General features: G+C 38.4%; 1 protein-coding gene across 1 annotated transcript in view; it reads left to right on the top strand.

Annotated features, from left to right (window-relative positions):
- Positions 1-1,225: 1,225 nt before the first annotated feature.
- The window catches only part of LOC106164854 (uncharacterized), a 60,756-nt gene continuing 39,369 nt past the window's right edge, over positions 1,226-22,612 (top strand). The window contains exons 1-2 of the mRNA XM_087017192.1: positions 1,226-1,409; positions 4,173-4,289. Of these exons, the coding sequence (XP_086873318.1) occupies positions 1,352-1,409; positions 4,173-4,289 (175 nt within the window). The 5' untranslated portion in view covers positions 1,226-1,351. The remainder of the gene's footprint in view (positions 1,410-4,172; positions 4,290-22,612) is intronic.

The following is a 22,612-nucleotide window of genomic DNA, read 5'->3' as shown; positions in this document are numbered from 1 at the left end:
GCTCTCAGAAACCATGACTGAGTATGTTGTACATGTATGATATTTATATTTCAATAATATGAATTCCTATCGACATCTGTCTATATCTCCTCGAAATCGAAAAATGGGGAAAACGAATGCTAATACATGTTACACAAAATATAACATTGGCCGAGAATGAATATAAAAAATGAGCTTTTATTAGGTGTACCTTGTTAATGGAATGCCTTAGCCTTAATGATACAGCTATGCTGTAAAGAAAAGGCAATAATTGCCAAACCCGGTAAAAATTGTAATTATAAAGTTAAGTGGACTGAAAAATAACCAGTAACAAAACATAAATAAATCATGTACAACGACCGTCAAGTTATGCTTGTGATAATAAAAATGATGATAATTATATATTAATTTTATTTATATTAGCACATAGCATGCTTATGTAACAATAAATATAAAAAACAAAGAGTTATACAGAATATACAACCTACGGATCCTGTGAATACTGCCTCCACAAAATGGACATACGGGTAGTTTACGAGCCTCGAAGTACATGGCACATGCAATCTGAGCCTTACTATTAATTTTTTGGCAAATTGCATCTTTGGACGCGAGTTCTGCGCACAATTTTAAATTTTCAGCTTAAACCAAGTTAGTTGGATAGCTAGGGGATCACGCCGGGACGCCATTAAGTCGCTTTTGTCTCCAAACACACCTGATTGGCATAACATCTCGCTTTAACAGACAGGAACAGCGCGTCGCCTGTCAGACGCAAACGTCAACCGACTTAAACTGTGCGACACGCGACCTGAACCTCTCACGCACGGTTCTACCCGCACCGTGAAAATGCTGGTTAACTATTGATCTAAAAATATGCCTACGTGAACCACTGAAACGAGGCTATAATTAGGCAACGTTGCAATATCGGTTTTCCAAAAGTACATTTACCTGCATTCCAAGTTTTACCCAGGTAGAGCTACGGTCAGAGAACGTGAAATTTTATGACTATCAGATAGTTATGGAATCGGTGGGAAAGAGATAAGGCGATAACGTTACTCGTTGAAGGGGGTAATTTTTGGGTAGCGCTTTCGTGGCGTGGAACAATGCCGATCAAAAGAGCTCCACATGTTGTGATAATGAATTATTTATATCATTACCGTTCAATTTAACCCTGAGGTAAATATTTACTGAGCAAGGGCAGTGTATCGCTTTGCAACACAGGTGCTACGCGGGTGCAGTTGCCGTATTAAGTTTGCTTGGTCCACCACGGTGTTTTTAAGCTATAGGGAATACGTCAGGGCTGCCGGACGTGACTGCGCGCGAAAGAGGATTCTATCCAGGAAAAAGAGGTCTTAGATAAGTGCAGCGGTTCAGCATGGGAGGGAGCCAAGGGAAGGAGTTGCCGAGGGTTCTGGTGGAGAGAAGAGCGTCAAGTAAGTGATAATCTCTCTCTCTCTCTCTCTCTCTCTCTCTCTCTCTCGTGTGACACTTTGTACATTTTAACTCGAAAAGAATGAATGAGTGTACATTCCACTTTTTTTGTTTACATACCGGTGTCATATTCTGGTGCATTCTAGCTTCGCGCTTTACCAGCAAATATACTGATAGTATAGAAATACTTGTGTACATAACAAGTGCTCCATACAGCCCCTCTTCCTTCACCCCCTCCCCCCCCCTTTCCCCATTATAGCTTCCCGTTCACAGTATACTTTCTAATGGTATTGGTGTTATGGCTCGGCTTAGCAAAAGAACCATGTTTAATACAAACTCAAAAACACTGAAGTTTTGACACCCATTATACTTGCTATCTCTTTATTTGCATCGTTTTCTGTTCTTCTGATTTTCATGCAATAAACATTTTGGGTAGACACAAGTCGGTGTTATTCTGAAAGTAAATGTGGGATTAAAGACAAGAATAGTAATAGTTATATATCTCTCTTAAACTCACTTAACTTCCTTGTACTGGAAGCTACCTCGCTGGTATTTTAATTAGCATACTTGTCACCGCGAACCCAGATGTCAGATGTCTATCTGTCTTTGTCCAATTAACTTACCGTTACCTGTAAAGGTAGGGGCGGACTGAGGCCGTCTTCAGGGTCTGCCGGAAGAGGGTCAGATTTTCATGTTTTCGTTGACGACTGTCTAATTTTTTCTGTTAGAAGACGGTCAAAAATGGAGGATGGATCGACAAAGATCATTTAGAAAACTATTAGAAATTATGTCTGGATCTCCTCCCTTAAAGGCTCTTTCCCATTGAGACTATCTATCTACGTAGAAACTCTGGGGGGATTCTCGCTGATCGATTAAACGAGTACGTTGGAAGCAACAGGAGGCGTGACAAATTATAATTATGAGGTCTTTATGTACAGGGTCAGCTCATCGACAGTAGCCTATCCCGTTATTTTGCACGTATAATTATAGAATAATAGTCGAGTTACGATTATGACTAATCATAAAGCACGATTGTTTTATCATAAGGTCTCTGTGGACTTGTTTAATGACAGTTTACATGGCGCCTGCACTGCCCTTCCTGCGGCACCGTCCCACTGCCTTCGTTCCTTGTTTTAGATAGTCCACGTTTAAAGCATTCAGAACAGTGGACTAACTAGTCCGGGGGTCAAATATGGCCGACCCGTTGAATACCTCCCCACGGGGAACCTATTTAGTGTCTAATAGCGGATTAGACGGCAAGCTTTGTAGTGGGTCGCCATATTTGGCCCTCGGACTAGTTAGCCCACTGTGCTGAATGCGTCTAAAATCTAAAGCTTAACTTAGGCTGCTAATGGCCAAGTACGCAAAGTATAGCAGGCAAAAAAAAACACAATAAATGTAGCTGATATTCCTAAATAGACTCTTGTAATCACTTGAAATTGAAACTAAGACAAAATGACAAAAACAAGGGGCTATAAGGATACATTAACTAAAAGCCAAAATTAAACGAGATGAGCGGCCTAAACATTTCTCTATGAAACGCAACATTCGATAAGATCGATAATCATACTAATGCTGCTTTAATTTGAACCATTAGGTTTTAAAATATTACTTCCGATGTATGTCTAAAAAGAAGACACGGTTATATAGCGGGACAATAGTGTACTATTAACACCGAAACGATAAAAACATATATGTAAAACAGGTAAAATGCCTCGAGCATTGCCTAGCGGCTGACACAGGGCGCTTTGATGTTTTATATGTTTATCAACATTCTCATTAAAACAGAAAACGATTTGTAGACTGACATCTCATTGTTCGTCAGTCCCTGAATGTTTTTAAGATGGTAAAGAATACACGAGCCTGTTTGTTAGAAGCCGTCGCGATTGTTGGTCAAATTAAACGGTCACAGTAAAGTAAAACGCTGTCATTTTTTAAAAATATTCATTAGCAGTCTTGGGAATAAGAGGTCTGCGTACGTAAGTATCAAGCCTTTTCTACTTGAACCCAACCTACATTACATAGGTATCAGCGACTTAAGTTAAAGTATCACACTGATGGTATTCCTGTATTTGGCCTCTTGCTTTGCACTATGCAGATAACTTCGCCATTGGCAGAATTTATTATTTTTATTGTCTCTGATCACTTCTAATATGCAACAAGCTCCTGCATTTGTCTATACTTAGATGTAAGATCAAAAGAAATAAGACAAGAAGAGCATTGAGCCATTACCGGCTGATTTGAAATGACACGCTAAAATATTGGTGCCTTTGGTATGAATGCAGACAACAATTGATACAATCATAAGAGTTTTGGCTTAAGTTGCTCTCATTTAATGAATTATATTTTTCATATGTTTGGCATATTAGGGACTTTAATACAGAGAATCTATACACAGCGAGTTTCCTAGCCTGGGTGTGAAATGTGATGTTATATAAAATAAAGTTTCAAAAAGACAAGAGATAATATGTAGAATAAGCTCAGTGGAATAAACTTCAACCTTGTGTCTTCTGGTCGTTTTTGTTTATCTTTTTCCCCAGTTTTTAAACTCTCATTCTGACTTTCGTGATCTCTAGACGTATTGCTAGACGTATTGCTAGACTAGACGTATTGCTTTGCGGTTCTCGCTGTAGCTATGACATGTAATAATAATAATTGTATAACTACAAAGTTTAGGCCTACGAAAGTATATAAAGTATAATTTATTATGAAAGCCATTGATACAACTAATATTTGACAAATTGAGCATTGTCTCCTTATTTCAGCGTACACCATGTCAGAGATAAGCTTGGATTCTCAGTTCACAGAACTCGGCAGTACAGTCTACACAGGGACGCCCTCTGTAAGGCGAGCCATGGGGCGGTATATCATGCCGTATAGAGGTAGGTTTTATTATCAAGTGAAAGACCCCCCCCCTCTCTCTCTCTCTCTCTCTCTTTCTCTCTCTCTCAGGCCCGTAGACAGGTGGGTTCGGGGAGTTAGCACAAACTGCCCTTTTCCGGGAAAAAGTCCGCTTCTGGTACATGATTATTTCATGTTAAAGGGTCCATCTTTTCAGAAAAAGACACCCCCTAGCTTGAAATTGCTGGCAACGGTCCTTCTCTCTCTCGCCCTTTATGATTATATAACTTTTTTAGTGGAATTCAATCATGATCATACCTTAGTAGTGATGCTATCATAAATTACCGTGGGTACAAAGATATATAAAGAAAAATTAAAGTAAAATTAAATATATTTTCGTCAGTTAGCATGTCGCTATACAGTTGCTCCGTGTGAGGGCCACACTTTTCTGTAGGCACGAGTCAGACAAGTTGATAGGCCTAATGAATTTAATATTATTTCTTTTTTAATGAATTTATTGAGCACTTGTACATTTCAATATATGCATATATAACAAAACAATACAATTATAGAAGAAATAGCTAAGCTAGGTTTACTTGGAAAAAAGGTTTGGTAAAAAAACTATCCATTCAAAATCAACGAACGCAAATGCTATTTTACTGAACTCAAAGGACACCCTCGTTGAGTGGATAGAAAGTCCCAAAATGTTTTGCCTTTTTTGACCACGTTCGGCAAATCAAAGACCGATTAGAAATTAATTTCTCGTTAAATGACGTCGGGTTTGACCTCTGAGACCCCGTGACTCCTCCTAGGTCAGCACGTGCGCACCCGGGGTATGACCTCTGACCCTGGATGTCCCTTAGCGGCACTTTGGGACAAAACGGGTTTAGGCTTGGAGTTGTTTAATAGGTAAAAACAAAACATGGCCCAAAAGGATTTTCAAATCCACTGTAAACAGTTTAGGTAGAGTTACCATTTACCGAATTATTTAATTGAAAAATATGACAGTTTGTATAAAGAATAATACGTAATTTTTCAAGAAATAAATAGCGGTAGAAGCAAAGGGGTGTTAATGTCCGACTTGAAAAGGCTTTCAGAATGGTGAAAGGTCGCTTGAAAATAAACCTAATGTGGATATGTTATAAGTGCTTTGTGCATTTACTCTGCTGTAGAAATAATACGTCTCAAATCGTTACTAGAACCCCACACAAGCCGAGCATTAGACCTACAACACGTCACAACTATCGCATTTCACAATCGCTTCTCTCATGAGCACCATTCCAACCGCACCCACGTACGCCCCTTCCACCCCCCTTCACCCCAAGACGTACACTCTGCCATATTAGGCCTTACAAACAACACTGCTCATAATATTTTATATGTCACTACGCTACACAAGTGGAATAAAAACAGAAATATTGACACTGCAGCACTGAGCAAATACGCTCGACTCAAAGGGACGGACAAAGAAACTGGAGTCAGAGAAAAAATGGACATATTTTGGTGGTTGTTCAATATTTGCTTAGTAAAACAAGCACACATTGGCAACTGTACTGGTACAATGAGGAATACAGGTAGAGCGTGTTCGCAATGTGTACGTGTGACACGCAAGGTGAGAGACCAGTGTAAGGCAAACTGTGCTCAGTGTAAAACGCCGCTTTCCCGTAAAACGTTAATCGTAACCTCTCAGAATAGTTCTTGGACAAGTTGATTTAACGCTGAACCGTCCCCTAACCCTTCCGGATTTATTCTTAGTTAATTCGTTGGGGTCAACTACATTTTTCTCATTACGTTCCGGAGTCAATTACGTCGCTAAAATTAGGAGCTCCCCCGTAACTGGTCATTACTCAAGAAAGGCATTTCGCCAAGCTTAAAACTATTTGATGTGCAAATATACACAGGTGTAAAGTCGCGCTTCAGCTCTCCTAAATGGATGCAGAGAAAAGAAATCCTATTTTAATACCGCAAATACTATAAACACGTAGTCACGGCCTGTCGGGGAAGACCCAAAGCCAGTCACGGTTTAGCGATAAATATTTTGAAGAACAAAACCATCTTCTTTTCTATTAAGGGAACCTTTCTGACACGTACCGAAATCAATTTATTTTTATAGCTTGGCCTGGCTTTTCATGAAATGTAGTTTTGCCAAGTCACGTCTGTTTCTTCAGAGACGGAACATTTGTAGTTTTGACAATCGATGGAATTTCTTTATATGGCTCTGTAGTTGGATGAAGTAAGCGTCGTTTGGCGCAGAGAATCCTGAACATCAAAGATAACTGACGACAATGCCTCGTGTCGTTCTGGGTCAGAATTAAAAAGAGTTGCGTTGGATTCTTAACAGGAGTAGTGGCGCATGGTCTTTATCATGCTTACTTTGCAAAATTGAAAGCTACATTTTGTTCATTAGAAAACTGTTTTATACATATATTTTTTTCTGATCAAAGTCTGTTTTGTTGACTCGTCTACCACATCTGAAATAGAATACGTGATATCTCCTAACCCCTCGAGCTCCCTTCACTCCCCTCCCTCCCCCCCCCCCCCCCCCGCTCTTCCAAAACTCTTCACCTTACAACAACTACTATGCTCATTTTTTGTCTCATCACAGAAAAACTAAATGCGACATCAGCGATCAAGATTTTTAAAAGACCCCAAACTGAATACCCTACATACATTCTTTAACAGCGCCATTCATTGGCACATTACAAACCATTGCCGGACCTGACATTTGGCGCTCTTAAATAAGATTACGGACGCTGTTGCTGCGAGACGAAATTGAAGCAAAATCGATAAAAAGACCCCCTCCCCCGCTCTTGACTTCATCGACATGATGCAAAGAGAGAATACTGCTGAAGATATGTACGGTCATTCGATTGGCGACTCGGGGTTTCTCGGCAAGTTTATGACAACGTGCAGAGCTAAAAGTTCATTTAGTTGTGGGAAGGAAAAGCGGATACTGCAAAATACAGGTAATGTTCTTGCTGTCAGTCCGGAGATCGATGCATTAAGCGGGCGTTTCATTTTCAATGATGACCAGTATAGTACAAAATGTGCAATTAGTCAACAAAATATGACCTCTAGCTTCTACACACGCATAAAAAGGGAAACACACTTTAAGTGGACCAAAAGACATGGATTCCGAATCGATGTTCAAATCAGCATTCCTATACCTTCCTCTTGGTCCTATAAAGATGCATCTCATGAGCCCCCCCCCCCCCCCCCCCCCCCCAAAGGAAAGTTTATTTCATACCACATTCATAACCACAAATTAAAAAGAGATAGAAAAGGATTAATCTGAGACTTTGGATGCCTAACCATTTTACCTCTGAAAAAAAGTAATATTTCCCAGTCAGGACATTTAGTCTTGTAATTACAGTTCATTGCCGCACTTTTGGACACCGAGCTCGTCCCGATGGGTATGGGTCAGTGATCCATCAGTTTACAAAATATCTCTAGGGACGAAATTGAGAAATGACGTCGCGAGGTCATCCTGCACTGCCCCAGAGCGTTTTCCTTCCTAGTTAACCATTATTAGAACTGGAACGTGCAGTTATGCGAACATATTTGCCCTTGTTATTGTGCATCTTCAATTAGATCAAAAGTCAACACCTAGAAAGTATGGCAAAGAATCCTTATGTTGTTCCACACAGCTATTTTATTTAGTCAATCATCAAATACCAGAGGAAAATCATTGCAATTCAGAAAGAACGGGAAGTGGGCCATTGATTGGCGCACATGGACCAATTGTAACAACAATACCCATTGTATTTACCAACAGTAAAAAGGTTGTTTTAAATAACTACACCGCTTTGCTCAAATTAACTTGCAAAATACAGTCCTCAAATCAATTAATGGATGTTTAGATCAACGTAGTACGTGGTAAAAAAAAGTTTGTAAATACAGAAGTAGTTATGAACGTGAAAAAATCGTATAACGCGAGGATTATTTTATTAGAATTGGAGGTGTCAGAAAATTTTGTTTGTTTGGTGAGTCATTCTCAGTTCCAAACTTGTCACGTTTTTATTTAAGAATTCTAATATAAGGAAAAACGTGAATGAAAACACGACTTTGGTGATTCATGCTCCTGAACATTTGGGGTCAATTTTAGACAAATTTTCGCTATTTTGGGCAGGAACTGGTTCAGAAAACTGGTTCCAAAATTCAGAAAATCTCGGATAATACAGACATATTTCTTTCACATGCACATAGAGTCCGTCCCGTTTGTGAGAGCTTTGTTGAATTGGGCCAACCCAATAGATAACCGGTCATCCATCCAGTCCATGCGGTCAACAATGGTCTAATCCGCCTTAATCCTTGGCAAACTGTTCTCCATTGCTACTCTACCACGGCTCTCTGTCAATATTTAGATGTAACACATTCTAGAGATTTGGGGAGGAATGTATAAATACGGTGCTTAATTTGGCTATTTAGTCATGATAGCAGGTAATTCGTGGTATGTATACTATTTGAATTCGTTCAGATACAGGTTATCTTAGTCTCTTTGCTATTTGTTTTATTTGTTTTTTATTATATCTTTTTGAATCAGACGTTACGGCTGTGGGTGCTAGAACAATCGGTAAGACTGACTTTAAAATATATTTTGTATTAAGTTGAAATGACGTTGTTGAATTCGCAAGGCGATTTTACATCATAAATGATTAACAGGGCCGTAGCCTCCGGGGGGGCAGGGGGGGCAGCTGCCCCCCCTGGGATTTAGAATTTTCCACACTGGTAGGGGGACACCCCCTCCCCCTCAGGGGCTTCGCCCCCTTGTGTCCGCTTACTGCCCCCCCCCCTGGCATTTTGCTCAGGCTACGGCCCTGATTAATAACGTTTCATCACTTATATAACTTAGTGTAATATAACAGAATAATATAGAATTTACTATACTTTTTCGTGAAATAAGAAATGTACCTAAAACAATAAACTACGACATGATTTAAAATACAATACAATACAATACAACACAATACAATACAAATGACAGCGCAAAAGTTGTGGTAACTGTCATCTACTGATACAAGAATTCCGTTTGTTTGCTGTCACTATTCTCATATTGCTTCAAAACATTAAAACATTAAAACACTGAATCCTTGGATGTCCGTCTGGAACACAACATTCAAAGATATATTAAGTCATACCAATTTCAATGGTGTAAACGCTGTCTAGAAATAAAACACCCGTATGTCAACAGAAGAGCCAGCTGCTAAGCCGGGGGTGACCAATACAGGCACAAAATTCCACTTCTTTCTGTATACACAGTGTCAAAGGAAATGTTATTTGGTCATTGGCAACTTGACAAAGGCAAAGCCTTCCTGTGTCCAGTGCTTTTGATAAATCTTTACATAGCAGACATACCCTGTAAAGTATGTATTATTTGGCAACAGGTATTTTAAAGCCATTGAGCCTTCCTTTGGCTAATCTTTGATTAGCTTGGTCAATTTTTTATCAATCTGTTTGAAGTGTTTATTACCATGAACTTCAGAGTTCCCATTTCCAGGTGTCCTTTCTTTCAACAAGCTTGGTGCACAATTAATATCAAATAACTGGCAGTTGTAGGTTTACTTCCGGTTCTTGACAATTCCATGAGGTTTATGTCATTCTGCGCCTGGTTCTTGCTTTTGCCACCAGGTTTATGTCATGTTGCACCTTATTCATGGCATTAGTTGCCATGGGTTTTGTGGCATGTTTCACCTGGTTCTTGAGGTTAACGTCAGGTTTGCATCAGGTTATGACATACCTGTGAGTTTTTGTCATGCTTCCAGAAAGAAAAACCCACCAATGTTGTCACAAACCATCTCAATAAGCCACCAGATTGCAATAAGGTCATCCAAATTGGCCATCAGGGCAATCAGATTTGTTACCCTACATGACCTGTGCTGGATGAGATCCACGTGTTGGCTAGTACAACTTGACTGAAAACACATGGTGGTGTACATATCTCCTTCTCTGTGTGCATATCTTCCTTAAATTATTATGTCACTGTGCTTGGACGTTGTGTACTTGTGTCATTTGCAGATGGTCTGGAAGCAGCAATGGGTAACATGTAAATATAGGTAGATTATAACAATAGAACAATGACAACGTTTAACGGTTCGTTTAGAAAACCAAATACCACTTTGTATGGCTGAAAGCACAGGGCTTATTACAAAAAAAAGAAAGCAAGAAATAGATAAATGAAATAAAACATTAAAAGTAACAATTATCCAAAGCATTTAGACACCATGGCAAATCCAACTTAGAGCCATAGGAGAAAATATTGAAGGCATTAATTATTGCATATTAATGTGTTTGTTCGCTGTACCTTGATCTTTCTCTGCAAAAGCTCGGAAAGCAATATTTGTTGTTTAATTTTGCCTCCATAGCAACAAGCTAATATGCCCACATTCTAAAGAGAAATGGAAGTCGGCCAATTATAAAAGGTGTTTCAGAAATTCACACATGATTTTCCCCACAAAAATAGAATTGTCTAAAGCTTGGAAAAATTGGAGGTACGGTATCTAAAGCGCTCCGAAGAATTGATCATAATCAGTTTCCATGGAACATACTGTACACTACAACGACAATTAAACCAAATGGCTTGAAATGGCTTAAAATTTTCACTGTCACTTTTAAATATTTAAATGATAGTCACCAAATAATTTAAAGGGCAATTTAAACAAGATCACAACAATAGGGAAATTGCATTACGAAAATTTAAAAGCAAAAGCAGGTACAGCAGAATGTTTTTTAATATTGAGGTCCCCATTGGAGCAACCTTGTTTGCTTTTTCTGATAACTGCAACACCTTGCAACCTGTCCACAATATCCAACCTCCTTGTATCAGTTACAGTAGTGCCCCGAAATTCCAAACTTCCCCACTCTTGCCACGACAACCATCAGTTTCCTCTTAAGCTTCAAACACCACTGAAACCAGGCAAACAATTGATTGCAGAGTTAGCAGTAATTAATTTCTACACAAGGGTGATAAGTGGACCTCTGTTTGTATTGGATAGGTATCGGGGAGGAATTCAGGCACAAACTGCAGATAAATTCCCCCCTGTGAAGTTATCAAAATAGTTTTGGATCTTTGCTATTGAATAGTTTGTTGAAGACATACAGTACATACTGTATATGTCTCTTTCTCTTAGGTTTTCTGCATTAATTAGGACTGGATATACATGAAACAATACATGAGTTTGTCTGTGTTGTACAGGGGGTTTCATATATATTGCCACAGCTAATCTTCACTGTGGAGTTAATGTGAACGTAATTCATATTGCTTTTCAGAAAATGTGAATTGTTTTCTAAAAGTAAGATTCCATTTGTAAATTTGGCCTTTTAAAAAAGAAATTGATCAGCACACACATCTCTTGTAGACAAAGCTGTACACTGTAAATAATGCATTATTATTTGACTGGTAAAATAATAAAGTATAACAAACAATGCTAAATGGGAAAATGGGACTTACACAGACACAAGTGGTTAAAAAGTCACGTAACTGATTTTGGACAATGGAGGGTTCAGTTTGGATAAGAAGAGGGGGCAATCACATCATGGCATTTGTTTGGATTTAGGACAAAATTTTGATGTATTTGACAATCACGTTTTTTCTTCCTTTGTACAGAGATATCTTTTAATCATGTCAGATCCAATTTTGCAAGATGTATGTATATGATTCAGAAAAAAATTATATGAATTAAAAATATTTATCGGCACCATTTTATATAACTAACAAACGCAGTCTGGGTTTTTCTCTCGGCTGCTGAAATATGATATTTCTTAGAAAAAAGTAAGCAAAAGAGGGTTTTTCAGAGTTACACAGACAAATCAGTCAAGTGAACAAATATCTTTGATAAAAAAAGGTCAAAATGCAATGCCTGTTAGGTAAAAACATGTATAGAATCTTTAGAAATGTTAACTTTTTACCAGCAAAAAAACTTGTTCTGATAACCATTTGTCAGCTCTTCCTTGTCACTCTATAACAAACCCCTGCCACCATCACGTCAGCAAAAAATCCATTGAGAAACTTCAAAGAGTCTGAGATAAAAACAAAAAGGCAAATTTCAAATGTGCCCCCTCCCCCATTTTACTTATTTTGTACTTGTTTATTTTATTTTTGGAATGATAAAAAATTAGCAGACCCCACTGTCAATGCTAAAATGATAATCTGTAAGAGAGGAATGATAAAGCACAGAGTATAACACCCAGTATGATAGCACATACACCTGTTGACACATCTACCTGTCACCTTATACTGTCTGTCACCCCACCTGTCACAGATTACCACCTGGCCATCAATGGCAGTGTCTGTCAACTGTCACAGCACTGTCATTTTATAGGACAAGCAGGATGAAAACCTCCCTTTTGGCTGATAAGACATTCCTTCAAAATTGATGCAAGTTAATTGGTTTACTAGATCTGAATATTTTTGTCCTGGTGCCAATCTCTTACATTCTTATTAGTTAACTTCTTTCGCATCTCACAAAGTTAATCTGAAAATATAAATAATTATATGAAAAAATTTTTTGGAATTATCTCAGATACATCATATCTTAGTCGCTGTTTCAAAAATCGATAATAGCACGAGGATGTTTTGGATGTTTTTCATATCTGTATATTAATTTTTGAGTTATCTCTTAGGCTGACAAGCACTGAGTCTAAGGTGCAGATGATGTTCTGGCACCCATTTATTATTGATTATTTGTCTCAGTTAATGAGTTCAAAAAGAGGTCAAATATTAAAATTACATGTATTTGTAACTGATGATTTTTATGGAATATATGTCATAATGATAAATATATAATATTTGTGGATCATTACTTGTGTTTTTTATGAAACAAAAACCAGTGTGCTTTGAACATACTAGAGTGGCTGGTAATAACAGGATAATGTATACCTGCAGAATAAATGTACTGTGGAATATTTAAGATTGATGTTGCTTTGAGGAAAGTAGATATCCCACAGACAACATCCAATCCCCATTAAGGCAGCTGGCCATCACTGACACTAAGTTAATTATTAAATTATTAAAGTGTCAGATATTGTCTTTATAGTGAAAAGGACTTTAAGATGCATCTCAAATAAATGCTTCAGAAATGTATCCTCCATCTTCTTGTAAAACCTCTCTAAGTACATTTAAATGTCCTATTTATCTAAAATAATAATAATAATAATAATAATACAATAAAATAAAATAAAATACATAAAGAAGTTCCATTTACCTCCTAACAAAATGAAATAATAATGTCCAACTCTGACCATGCCTAAAGTCAGTATAGTAACCTGGATGTAGTGACTGTTCCTCTCTCCTGCCTGTGCTCGCCTTGGATGCATAAAACATTTAATGCGTCCACGTACCAGCTGACCGTGGTGTACTGATCTAGGAGGTCATCTGCTGTGGCTGGCAATAAGATGATATCAATATTGTCTGAGAGATGATATCATTGATATAATTAATTGCTGTATTGTGACCTCTGTCTGACCCTGACTGGGGACTAGGGTCACATTCACAACCAGTTGCTCCAGGGACTAACAGATCCACTGATCAAATATGGCCGACCCACTTGAAAGCTTGTCACATAATCCCTGCAGGGAATCTATTCAGTATCTATTAGGGTATTATGCAGCAAGCTTTCAAGTGAATAGGACATATTTGATCTACAGATATGTTAGTACATGACTCAACTTGTTCTGAACCCACCCCTAGTCTGTCTGATTTCTGCTTGCACATAACAGATATGTACTGTATGTAATTATCATGGTCAGTGTCTGTTGACAGACAATTCCTCATCATTAAAATTTAATTGTTAGAGAGATCAGTTGAAACCAAAAACCACAAAAGAATCATTATGAAGCATTAATCTTTAAAATTTAAAAATAGAAATATGAAAATGTTAGTACAGTGTACATTCAAGATACTGGGTGTAAGAACAAAAGGTAATTCTGCAGTGCTTTTGCCTATTTTATTTTTCTGCAGCATGAGACATAGAAAGACTGTCCATCTGTATGGCTATCAAAAGGGCAATGAAAAAATATCATGATCTGCAAACAACAAGACTTGAACTTTGTTGATGTATAAATAATATATTGCCCTTTGTTCATTTTGATGCAAAGAAGAATAAGGCTTCGTTCACATGCAATGTCTATTTTCTATTTTCTATTTTCGGTATGTCTTATGATCACGGTCTGTGCACTGAATATCCCGCCGCGTAATTACTGGCAGCGCGAGCCAGTTACTTATAGTAACTTATAGTAACTGTCTCGCGCTGCCAGTAATTACGCCGCGGGATATTCAGTGCACAGACCGTGATCATAAGACATACCGAAAATAGAAAATAGAAAATAGACATTGCATGTGAACGAAGCCTAAGTTTAAAAAAAAAACTGCATGTGTGTCCTATACAAGAAAATGCATCCAATAGATTAATTTTAAAGAGACCATTTCCAAACCCAACAACTGATATGCACAAATTAATTTCTATGAATTTTTACCCACCTATTTTTCCATTTCAAGTGTGATTGTATAGTTAATAGCAAGAAAAACTACGTTTTTATAAACTTTGAAAATTGAACCAAAATTGGCAACCATAGTAATTAAACATTTAATCCTGTTCCCAAGCATTCACAAGTCAGAAGAGGTCAACTGGAAAGCTGAATCCCTTTATGACATTATATAGGTTATGTTTTATAGCTTTATTATGGTTATGCTTGGGATGACATCTGATCAGAGTAAAAAAAAGTATCACACATGCACCTGGTGCTGGTGAGAAATAGATATAACCCAAGGGAATCCATTTATACATAACAGCCATGAGGAGTGATAATTTATATGGTTGGGGTCATTCAGTACGATATAGCATTTAATGTGAATATCAAAATGACAGGAGGAAAAGGCACAATAAATAAATGAACATGTAACTTATTGTTTATTTTCGAAAAAAAAATTTATTACAAATATGATATACTTTCAAATATTTAGCTATTTAAATCTTGTTACTAAATACATTGTTTCAGGTATAAATATATGTGTTATCTTGTCCATATCTTATCAGATAAACTTCAGCTTAAAACTGATTACATTCCAAAATAAATTTGCATTGTCTATAAATAAATGAATTAAAAAAAGATCAGTAATTATAAAGACTAATTTACAACAAAATATATAAATAATTCATTTTTGGATTAATAAGACATTCGCATTCATCTTTCCTGACATCTGTGTACAGAGGGTATAGTCCCGAGTACCAGTATATACTGGTATAATTTCTATGTCCCAACCACTGGACTGGAACATGTATATATCCAGGTAGTCAGCCATATTTCTACAGGGTGTTCAGAAAGTTTGTGCCCACTGTGGTACAATTCACAGTTCACATTATGTGACTTACAGAAATTAGGAATTTTAAAGTGAAAATTATATTCATGAGGTAATGCAGAAAATATGCAACATGGATGAATAATTCATACATTCGGAATTGATGGGCATTAGATCCCAAAACACAGTTCTGTTAGAAGTGAACTCCTATAAATAATGCTAAGTCTTGCAAAACAGCTGTAGCTCATGTCAGTAATTTTTTTTTTTTTTTTTTTTTGTAAACACTGACAAAATAAATCCTTAAAATATGTCAGTAAATATTGCGGTTTACATGAATAAAATATGTGGATAAAGATAGATTATCCCTCTACTCAGTGTGTATGATATATTTCATGTAAAAGGAGTTTAAAAAGGACACATAACATTAATAAAATACATATCTTATGCATGCTTGGTAAAACAAAATTAAAAACTAAGGAATTATATGTCTGAACAAAATATGAGATAATTGTAAACTTTTCTGCAAGATATTGGAAAATGTCTTCAAACTCAACAGAGTAAAAGTAAAGGGGTGAAATTTAACTGAAAAATATTCCAGATCTTTATCAGGAAGAGCAGTTCCTTTTCCTTGTAACAACTACAGCTTGTTCACTCATTTAGAACACTGAATCCATTTTATTTTTGATGTCAATAGACCTAACAAAAAGACATTAACATTTTTCAGATTTCTCATTGCAAATCAAGCTTCTGTGGTCTCAATAAAAACCTCTAATGTAGCAAATTAATTTAATATCTTAATCATGGTGTAGGTCTTTTTCATGTAATGAATGTCCATCACAACTTGCTTTACTCTGACAAAAAAATGCATTTTTCCGTATGTCTTTGACACTGAAATAGAAGTGTGTATTGACATTTGAGGCCCCCTGTGCACATAAAGTCTGGATTTAATCAGCTTATAAATCTTGTATACCAGCATAACTTTAACAGCACAAGACAGGTGAAATATCTGGTTACATCACTTTAAGTCACCTCACAGCTTGACGTCTTTATTGCTATTCACAAGTAAAGGACTATATTGTACCGCACATTCATTTTACATTAATCTTGTCTTCCATCATACATAAAGTGTAAGGCATTTTCACATTTCACATATAGTGTAATAGCTGGGAGTTCAGAGAGGGAGGGGGCTAGAAAAGCTTAGTCTTTCACCCCAAAACAAATCCCATCTTTTTCAAGTACATAGCACAAGAAGTGTGTGTGTGTATGTGGGGGGGGGGGGGGGGGGGGATTAGTCTCCCCTTGTCATAATTTTTTTATTATGACTAAATGGTTAGCCCCTCACTCTCGCCTAAAAATTTTGTCCCACACACCAGTATTTAGATTGTTTTTAAATCAATCAACAATAAAATGATATTTTCCAATGTGTAACTCATCTATTAGATTATGTGTCATCACGGCATTAAGGTCATTCACACAGAGTTGCAATTTCACCAAGCTGCTGTCAACTTCAATTACTGTTACTTCTGTCAATAGATGCCGAAGAATAAATTCACACAAATTAAGTTTAGATAGGAGTTGCCTTCTTTTACTGCTATCACCCTTCAAGGTGTATTAACAGGTAATTTCTTGTATCCAGGTGCTCATCCTATTGCATAATCTCATGCATTACATTTAATTTCCTCTCAGCATGTGATATATGTAGCTGTGCACATACTTTAATATTGTAACGATTTTACATAGCCTTAAAATTCATGGTAAAGTTGCTGCAGTAAGCTGTAGCCTTTTGTTTACATTCTTGTGTGTGTTGAACTTTGAACCTTAAGTTGGAATGGCTTGTAAGTGGTATCAGTTTACGAAAGAGGGGATTGTGGTGTCCAGTAGAGGGGTTGGCGGTCAACCATTCAAGGCCGTCCACTTTTACTCTGGCTGCCAGTCAAAGTAGCAGTGAACCATTCAAGGCCGTCCACTTTTGAAATGTATAAATACAGCTGCTCTTCGCAGTGTTGTTCAGTTAGAGTTCAGTTAGAGTTACTGTAGAGTATAGTGGCAGTACTCAGTGAGAGTATAGTGTCAGACTTAGTTTCACAACTTAGTTTGAGTCAGTTTCGCAATATAGTTCCAGTTAGTTTATTGTAGCTGAGTTGCAGTTGTTTAAATTAGAAGTACAGCAGTACAGCAAGAATAGAGACAGTGTTTAGTAAAAGATACAGAAACATGTACATTTGTGTTGAGAGTTATTCGTAGAAATAAAGTTTACAAAACAGAGACCTTGTTTTGTTGGTGGCAGCGAAGTAAGAGAACCGTACACTGGTGGCAGAAAAGCGGGAGACCTTTACACTGGTGGCAAGCGCTGGGATACAGACTTTAACACGCCAAGAGAAAAGCTCAAGAAATCAAGAAATTCAAAATGCCTCCTAAAAAGGACAACAGATCTGACCAGGAGGAAGTGAGAAACCTGGAGGAACAGTTAGAAGAAGCCTGCAGAGCTCTTGAAGCTGAAAAAGAAAATTCTACTCACAGAATACAAGTTGCTGTAGAAGAAGCAGAGGCAGAAAAAGAAAGATTACTAAGAAATGCTAAAGAGAATGCTGACATCTTAGAGGCACGTGCTGAGGCTGCAGAACAGAGAGTCAGAGCCCTAGAGCGACAGAAAGAGACAGAAATAGAACACAGAGCCCAGAATGAACGCATATCAGAAACAATAATCCCTACACTTACCCCATTTCACAGAATTAACGGCCGTAGTAACTTTGAAATACCTTTGCCCAGACAGACTCTCTTTAGTGGAAAAGAATCCTGGGAGGGTTTCATTGAGCCATTCAAAGCACTAAGCCAGACTTGTGAATGGAGTGAGTCTGAAAAACTGTTTAGATTATGTAACAGTCTGCGTGGTGAGGCTGCTGATTTCGCCTTTGTGCAGTTGTCAGCAGAAGTGGTAAATTCCTACCCTCTGCTACAGAGGGCGTTGCAAAACCGATTTCAAGAAAAGCGCACTACAAGCTCCTATCTGTCAGAGCTAGAAAACAGAAAGCTTAGTTCAAGAGAGAAACTGCCAGAGTACATATCCGATATTAGAAAGTTAGTGTTAAAAGGTTACCCGACGGCTGACTGCACCACACGTGAGGCCATTGCATTGCGCCATTTCATAAAAGGGTTGCCAGACCATCAAGCCGCCGTGGCAGTGGGCATGAAAACGCCCAAAAATCTAGACGAAGCAAGGGAGGCCCTTGAAATGTATAACAGTCTAAGAGAAGAGGCAGTGAAAAGACCAAGTGTTAGGGCAGCAAATCCTGAGGCTGTTGTAACAGAAAGTCAGCTACACCAGCTTGAAAAGAAGTTTGACAAGAAGTTAGATGAAATTAAAGACTTGATAATGAAAGAGAAAGCAAAAGACACGAAAAGTCCTCCACCACCCAAGTCAGAAAATTGGAAAAACAACGTAGAGTGTTTCAAGTGCCATAGATATGGGCATCTGGCAAGAGAATGCAAGGCACCTGTGAAAGAGGCTCAGCATGTAAACAACCAGGGAAACTGAGAAGGGGCATTCCAGCCGGCCAGAATGAACCCCTAAAAACACCTGTTGACAGTGACATTGAAACCGTTAGTTGTAGAAATGCTAGTGTTTCTTGGCCAGTGAAGATTCAGGGCCAAGAAGTGAACTTTATTGTAGACACTGGTGCGTCAAAAACAATTATAGCTACCCACATTTATGAACGAATTCCCCATGATTTTAGACCTGAACTGAAAAAGACTCATAGAAAATTGCAGTTGCAGGTTGCAGACAGTAGAAACATTGAAATTGAAGGCCATGTAGAAATAAAATTTCAGTCTGGTGAAGAAGTGTTTATTTGGGACATGCTTGTAGCAAAAATAAAGGACGATGGTTTGTTAGGAATGGACTTCCTGTGCCATCATGATTTTTCACTGGGTGTGAACGGACTGAAACTTAATGGGAAGAGAGTGCCCTGTTTGGTTGAGAGGGAACCAAAGCATGCCTTTAGAGTGACAGTGACTAATGACGTTATTATTCCTGCAAACAGTGAGTTGATCATAGAAGGGACAGTTGATTCTAGCAAAATAAAATCAGGATTGGGACTGGTAGAGGCAATTCCAGAGAAGTCAAGTGATTTTCTGATCGGACATGTGCTAGTTGATCCTTTCACAAGAGACAATAAAATACCTGTGAGACTCCTTAACCCTTCTAATGAAGACATTTCACTTTTGAAAGACACCTGCGTTGCTCATTTACATGAAGTAGACCATGTGATTGGTGATAAACTTGAAGATAGCCTTTCTGTGCCCACCTTACGAGCAGACTTAACCCCTGGTAAACAAAAGTCAGCCTTAACCCTTCATAGCCCAGAATTGCCTGAGTGCCTGGCTGACCTCTATAAACAGTCAGGTGAGAATTTGACTGACTTTGAAAGATGTGAATTAAAGAAACTCCTGCAGAAGCACAGTGATGTTTTTGCCAAGTCTTCCAGTGACATGGGTCACACATCTGTCGTAAAGCATAAGATTGTCACTGGTGATGCAAGACCCATAAAACAGCAGCCCAGAAGACCCCCTAGAGCGTTTGCTGGGGAAGAAGAGAAAATAATTCAGGAACAGCTCCAAAATGGTGTTATTAGAGAGTCCACCTCACCTTGGTCAGCTCCACTAGTTTATGTCAAGAAAAAGGATGGAACAACAAGACCCTGTGTTGACTATAGACACTTAAATGATGTAACAGTGAAAGATGCTTACCCTCTTCCTCGAATAAATGACTGTTTAGACTCTCTTGGTGGTTCAATTTTCTTCTCAATAGCTGATTGCCAGAGCGGGTATTATCAAATCGAGGTAGCAGAAGAAGATAAGCCAAAGACTGCATTTGTGACCAGAAATGGGTTATACGAATATAATGTTATGCCTTTTGGTCTTTCTAATTCTCCTTCAACCTTCGAACGGTGTATGGAACTGATTTTTCGTGGTTTGCAGTGGCAGACAGTGTTGATTTACCTTGATGACATTATTGTGTTTGGTAAATCATTTGAAGAACACTATAAGAGACTTGACGAGGTTTTTAATCGTCTTGGGAAAGCAGGACTAAAACTGAAACCAAGCAAATGCAGGTTGTTCCAGACTGAAGTTCAGTTTTTGGGACATGTAGTGACACAAGATGGCGTTAAACCAGATCCTGAGAAGGTAGAGTGTATAAAGAAATGGCCAGTTCCCAGGAATCTGACTGATGTACGTAGTTTTCTAGGACTGTGCTCATATTATCGTAGATTTATTAGAGGATTTTCAACAAGAGCTGCTCCAATTAATTACCTGCTCCAGGCCGGCCAGGCGTTTACTTGGACGGACTCTTGTCAGACAGCATTTGAGGAACTCAAAAGTGCCCTTACAGGTAATGAGGTAATGGCGTATCCGAGAGACGAAGGATTGTATATTCTCGACACTGATGCTTCAGCCACGGGCATTGGTGCCGTTTTATCTCAGTTACAGTGGTGTGAGAAGACCCAGAAAGAAATAGAGAAACCAGTCGCGTATGCAAGTAAGTCATTGACGAAAACTCAACGCCGTTACTGCGTGACTAGAAAAGAACTGCTTGCCGTTGTTACCTTTGTTCAACAATTCAGACACCATTTATTGGGTAGACAGTTTTTGGTACGAAGCGATCACAGTGCCCTCCGATGGGTTATGTCCTTTAAGGAGCCCAATGATCAGATGGCCAGATGGCTGGAAGTGCTATCACAGTATGATTTTAAAATAGAACACCGAGCAGGGGCTAGACATGGTAACGCAGATGCAATATCAAGGTTTCCATGCGACCCAGATGAGTGTCCATGCTACGATGGAGAGTCCATCTTGAGCAATTTGCCATGCGATGGTTGCGTACAGTGTAAAAAGAAACATGAACAATGGTCCAGATATCTGGAAGAAGAAGTCGTCCCGTTAGTTATAAGAAGAATGACAGAAAACCGAAAGAAAGAACTAAAATCAGACAATGGAGTCAGTGGTCAAGCATCGGGAAACCAAGGAAAATGTCCAGTAAAACGTGTGTATACAGCAGCTTGTTCAGTTTTATTGACAGGCCTTTACATCCTACTGACATTGTTCTTTGCAATCCTGAGCTGGGTGACCATGAAATTCAGGTGTATCTTTAAGGAAGTTAGAGCACTTTCTCTTCGAAGGATGAGAGTTTCCAAGAAAAAGGAAGTGCTGCCTAGAGAAAACTTGACATTCAAGGATCAAGATTTTTCTCATGGTGATGAAGATACAGATCTCAGTGAATCTGAGAGTGACAGAGGTAGACTTCCAGCCGAGTGGCTGGGCAGTTACACTGTGAATGAATTGTTTAATTTGCAGCATAAAGACCCTGAGTTGAAGACTGTGCTGGACTGGAAGGAACAGTCATCACAGAGACCAGAAAGAGATAAAGTGGCCGCAGAAAGTCCTGCAGTACGACAGTTATGGTTGCTTTGGGACCAACTTGTGCTGCAGGAGGGCATTTTATATAAAAGATGGGAAACTTTAGATAAGACAGGTTCCTTTTTACAGATATTGGTTCCGAGAGAGATGAGGAACGAGGTGATGAATGGCGTGCATGACAAAGTCACGTCAGGTCACCTTGGCGTCAAGAAAACAGTGAGCAAGTTGAAAAGACACTTCTACTGGTACAAGATGAAAGAAAGTGTAAGAGATTACATAAGAAGATGTGCTATTTGTGGTGGGAGAAAAAGACCACGGTCGAGACCTAAGGCTCCTTTGATAAGATATGCTGTAGGCGCTCCCATGGACAGAGTGGCAACAGACATCTTAGGACCTTTTCCAGTCAGTGAAAGAGGCAATAAATATATTCTTTTAGCAATGGACCAGTTTTCCAAATGGGTGGAGTGCTATGCCATCCCTGACATATCAGCTAAAACTGTAGCACACAAGCTAGTGACAGAGTTTTTCTCTAGATTTGGCCTACCCCTTGATCTCCATTCAGACCAAGGTAGCAACTATGAGTCACAGTTATTCAAACAAGTATGTCAAGTATTAGAAATAAATAAAACCCGAACATCCAGCTATCATCCCTCAGGA

Source organism: Lingula anatina, chromosome 7 (genome assembly GCF_051362555.1).
Source record: "Lingula anatina isolate TDL-2025a chromosome 7, LinAna3.0, whole genome shotgun sequence".
Lineage (NCBI taxonomy): Eukaryota > Metazoa > Brachiopoda > Lingulata > Lingulida > Lingulidae > Lingula > Lingula anatina.
The sequence above is the reverse complement of the archived record's forward strand: the minus strand, read 5'-3'. Positions and strand labels throughout refer to the sequence as shown.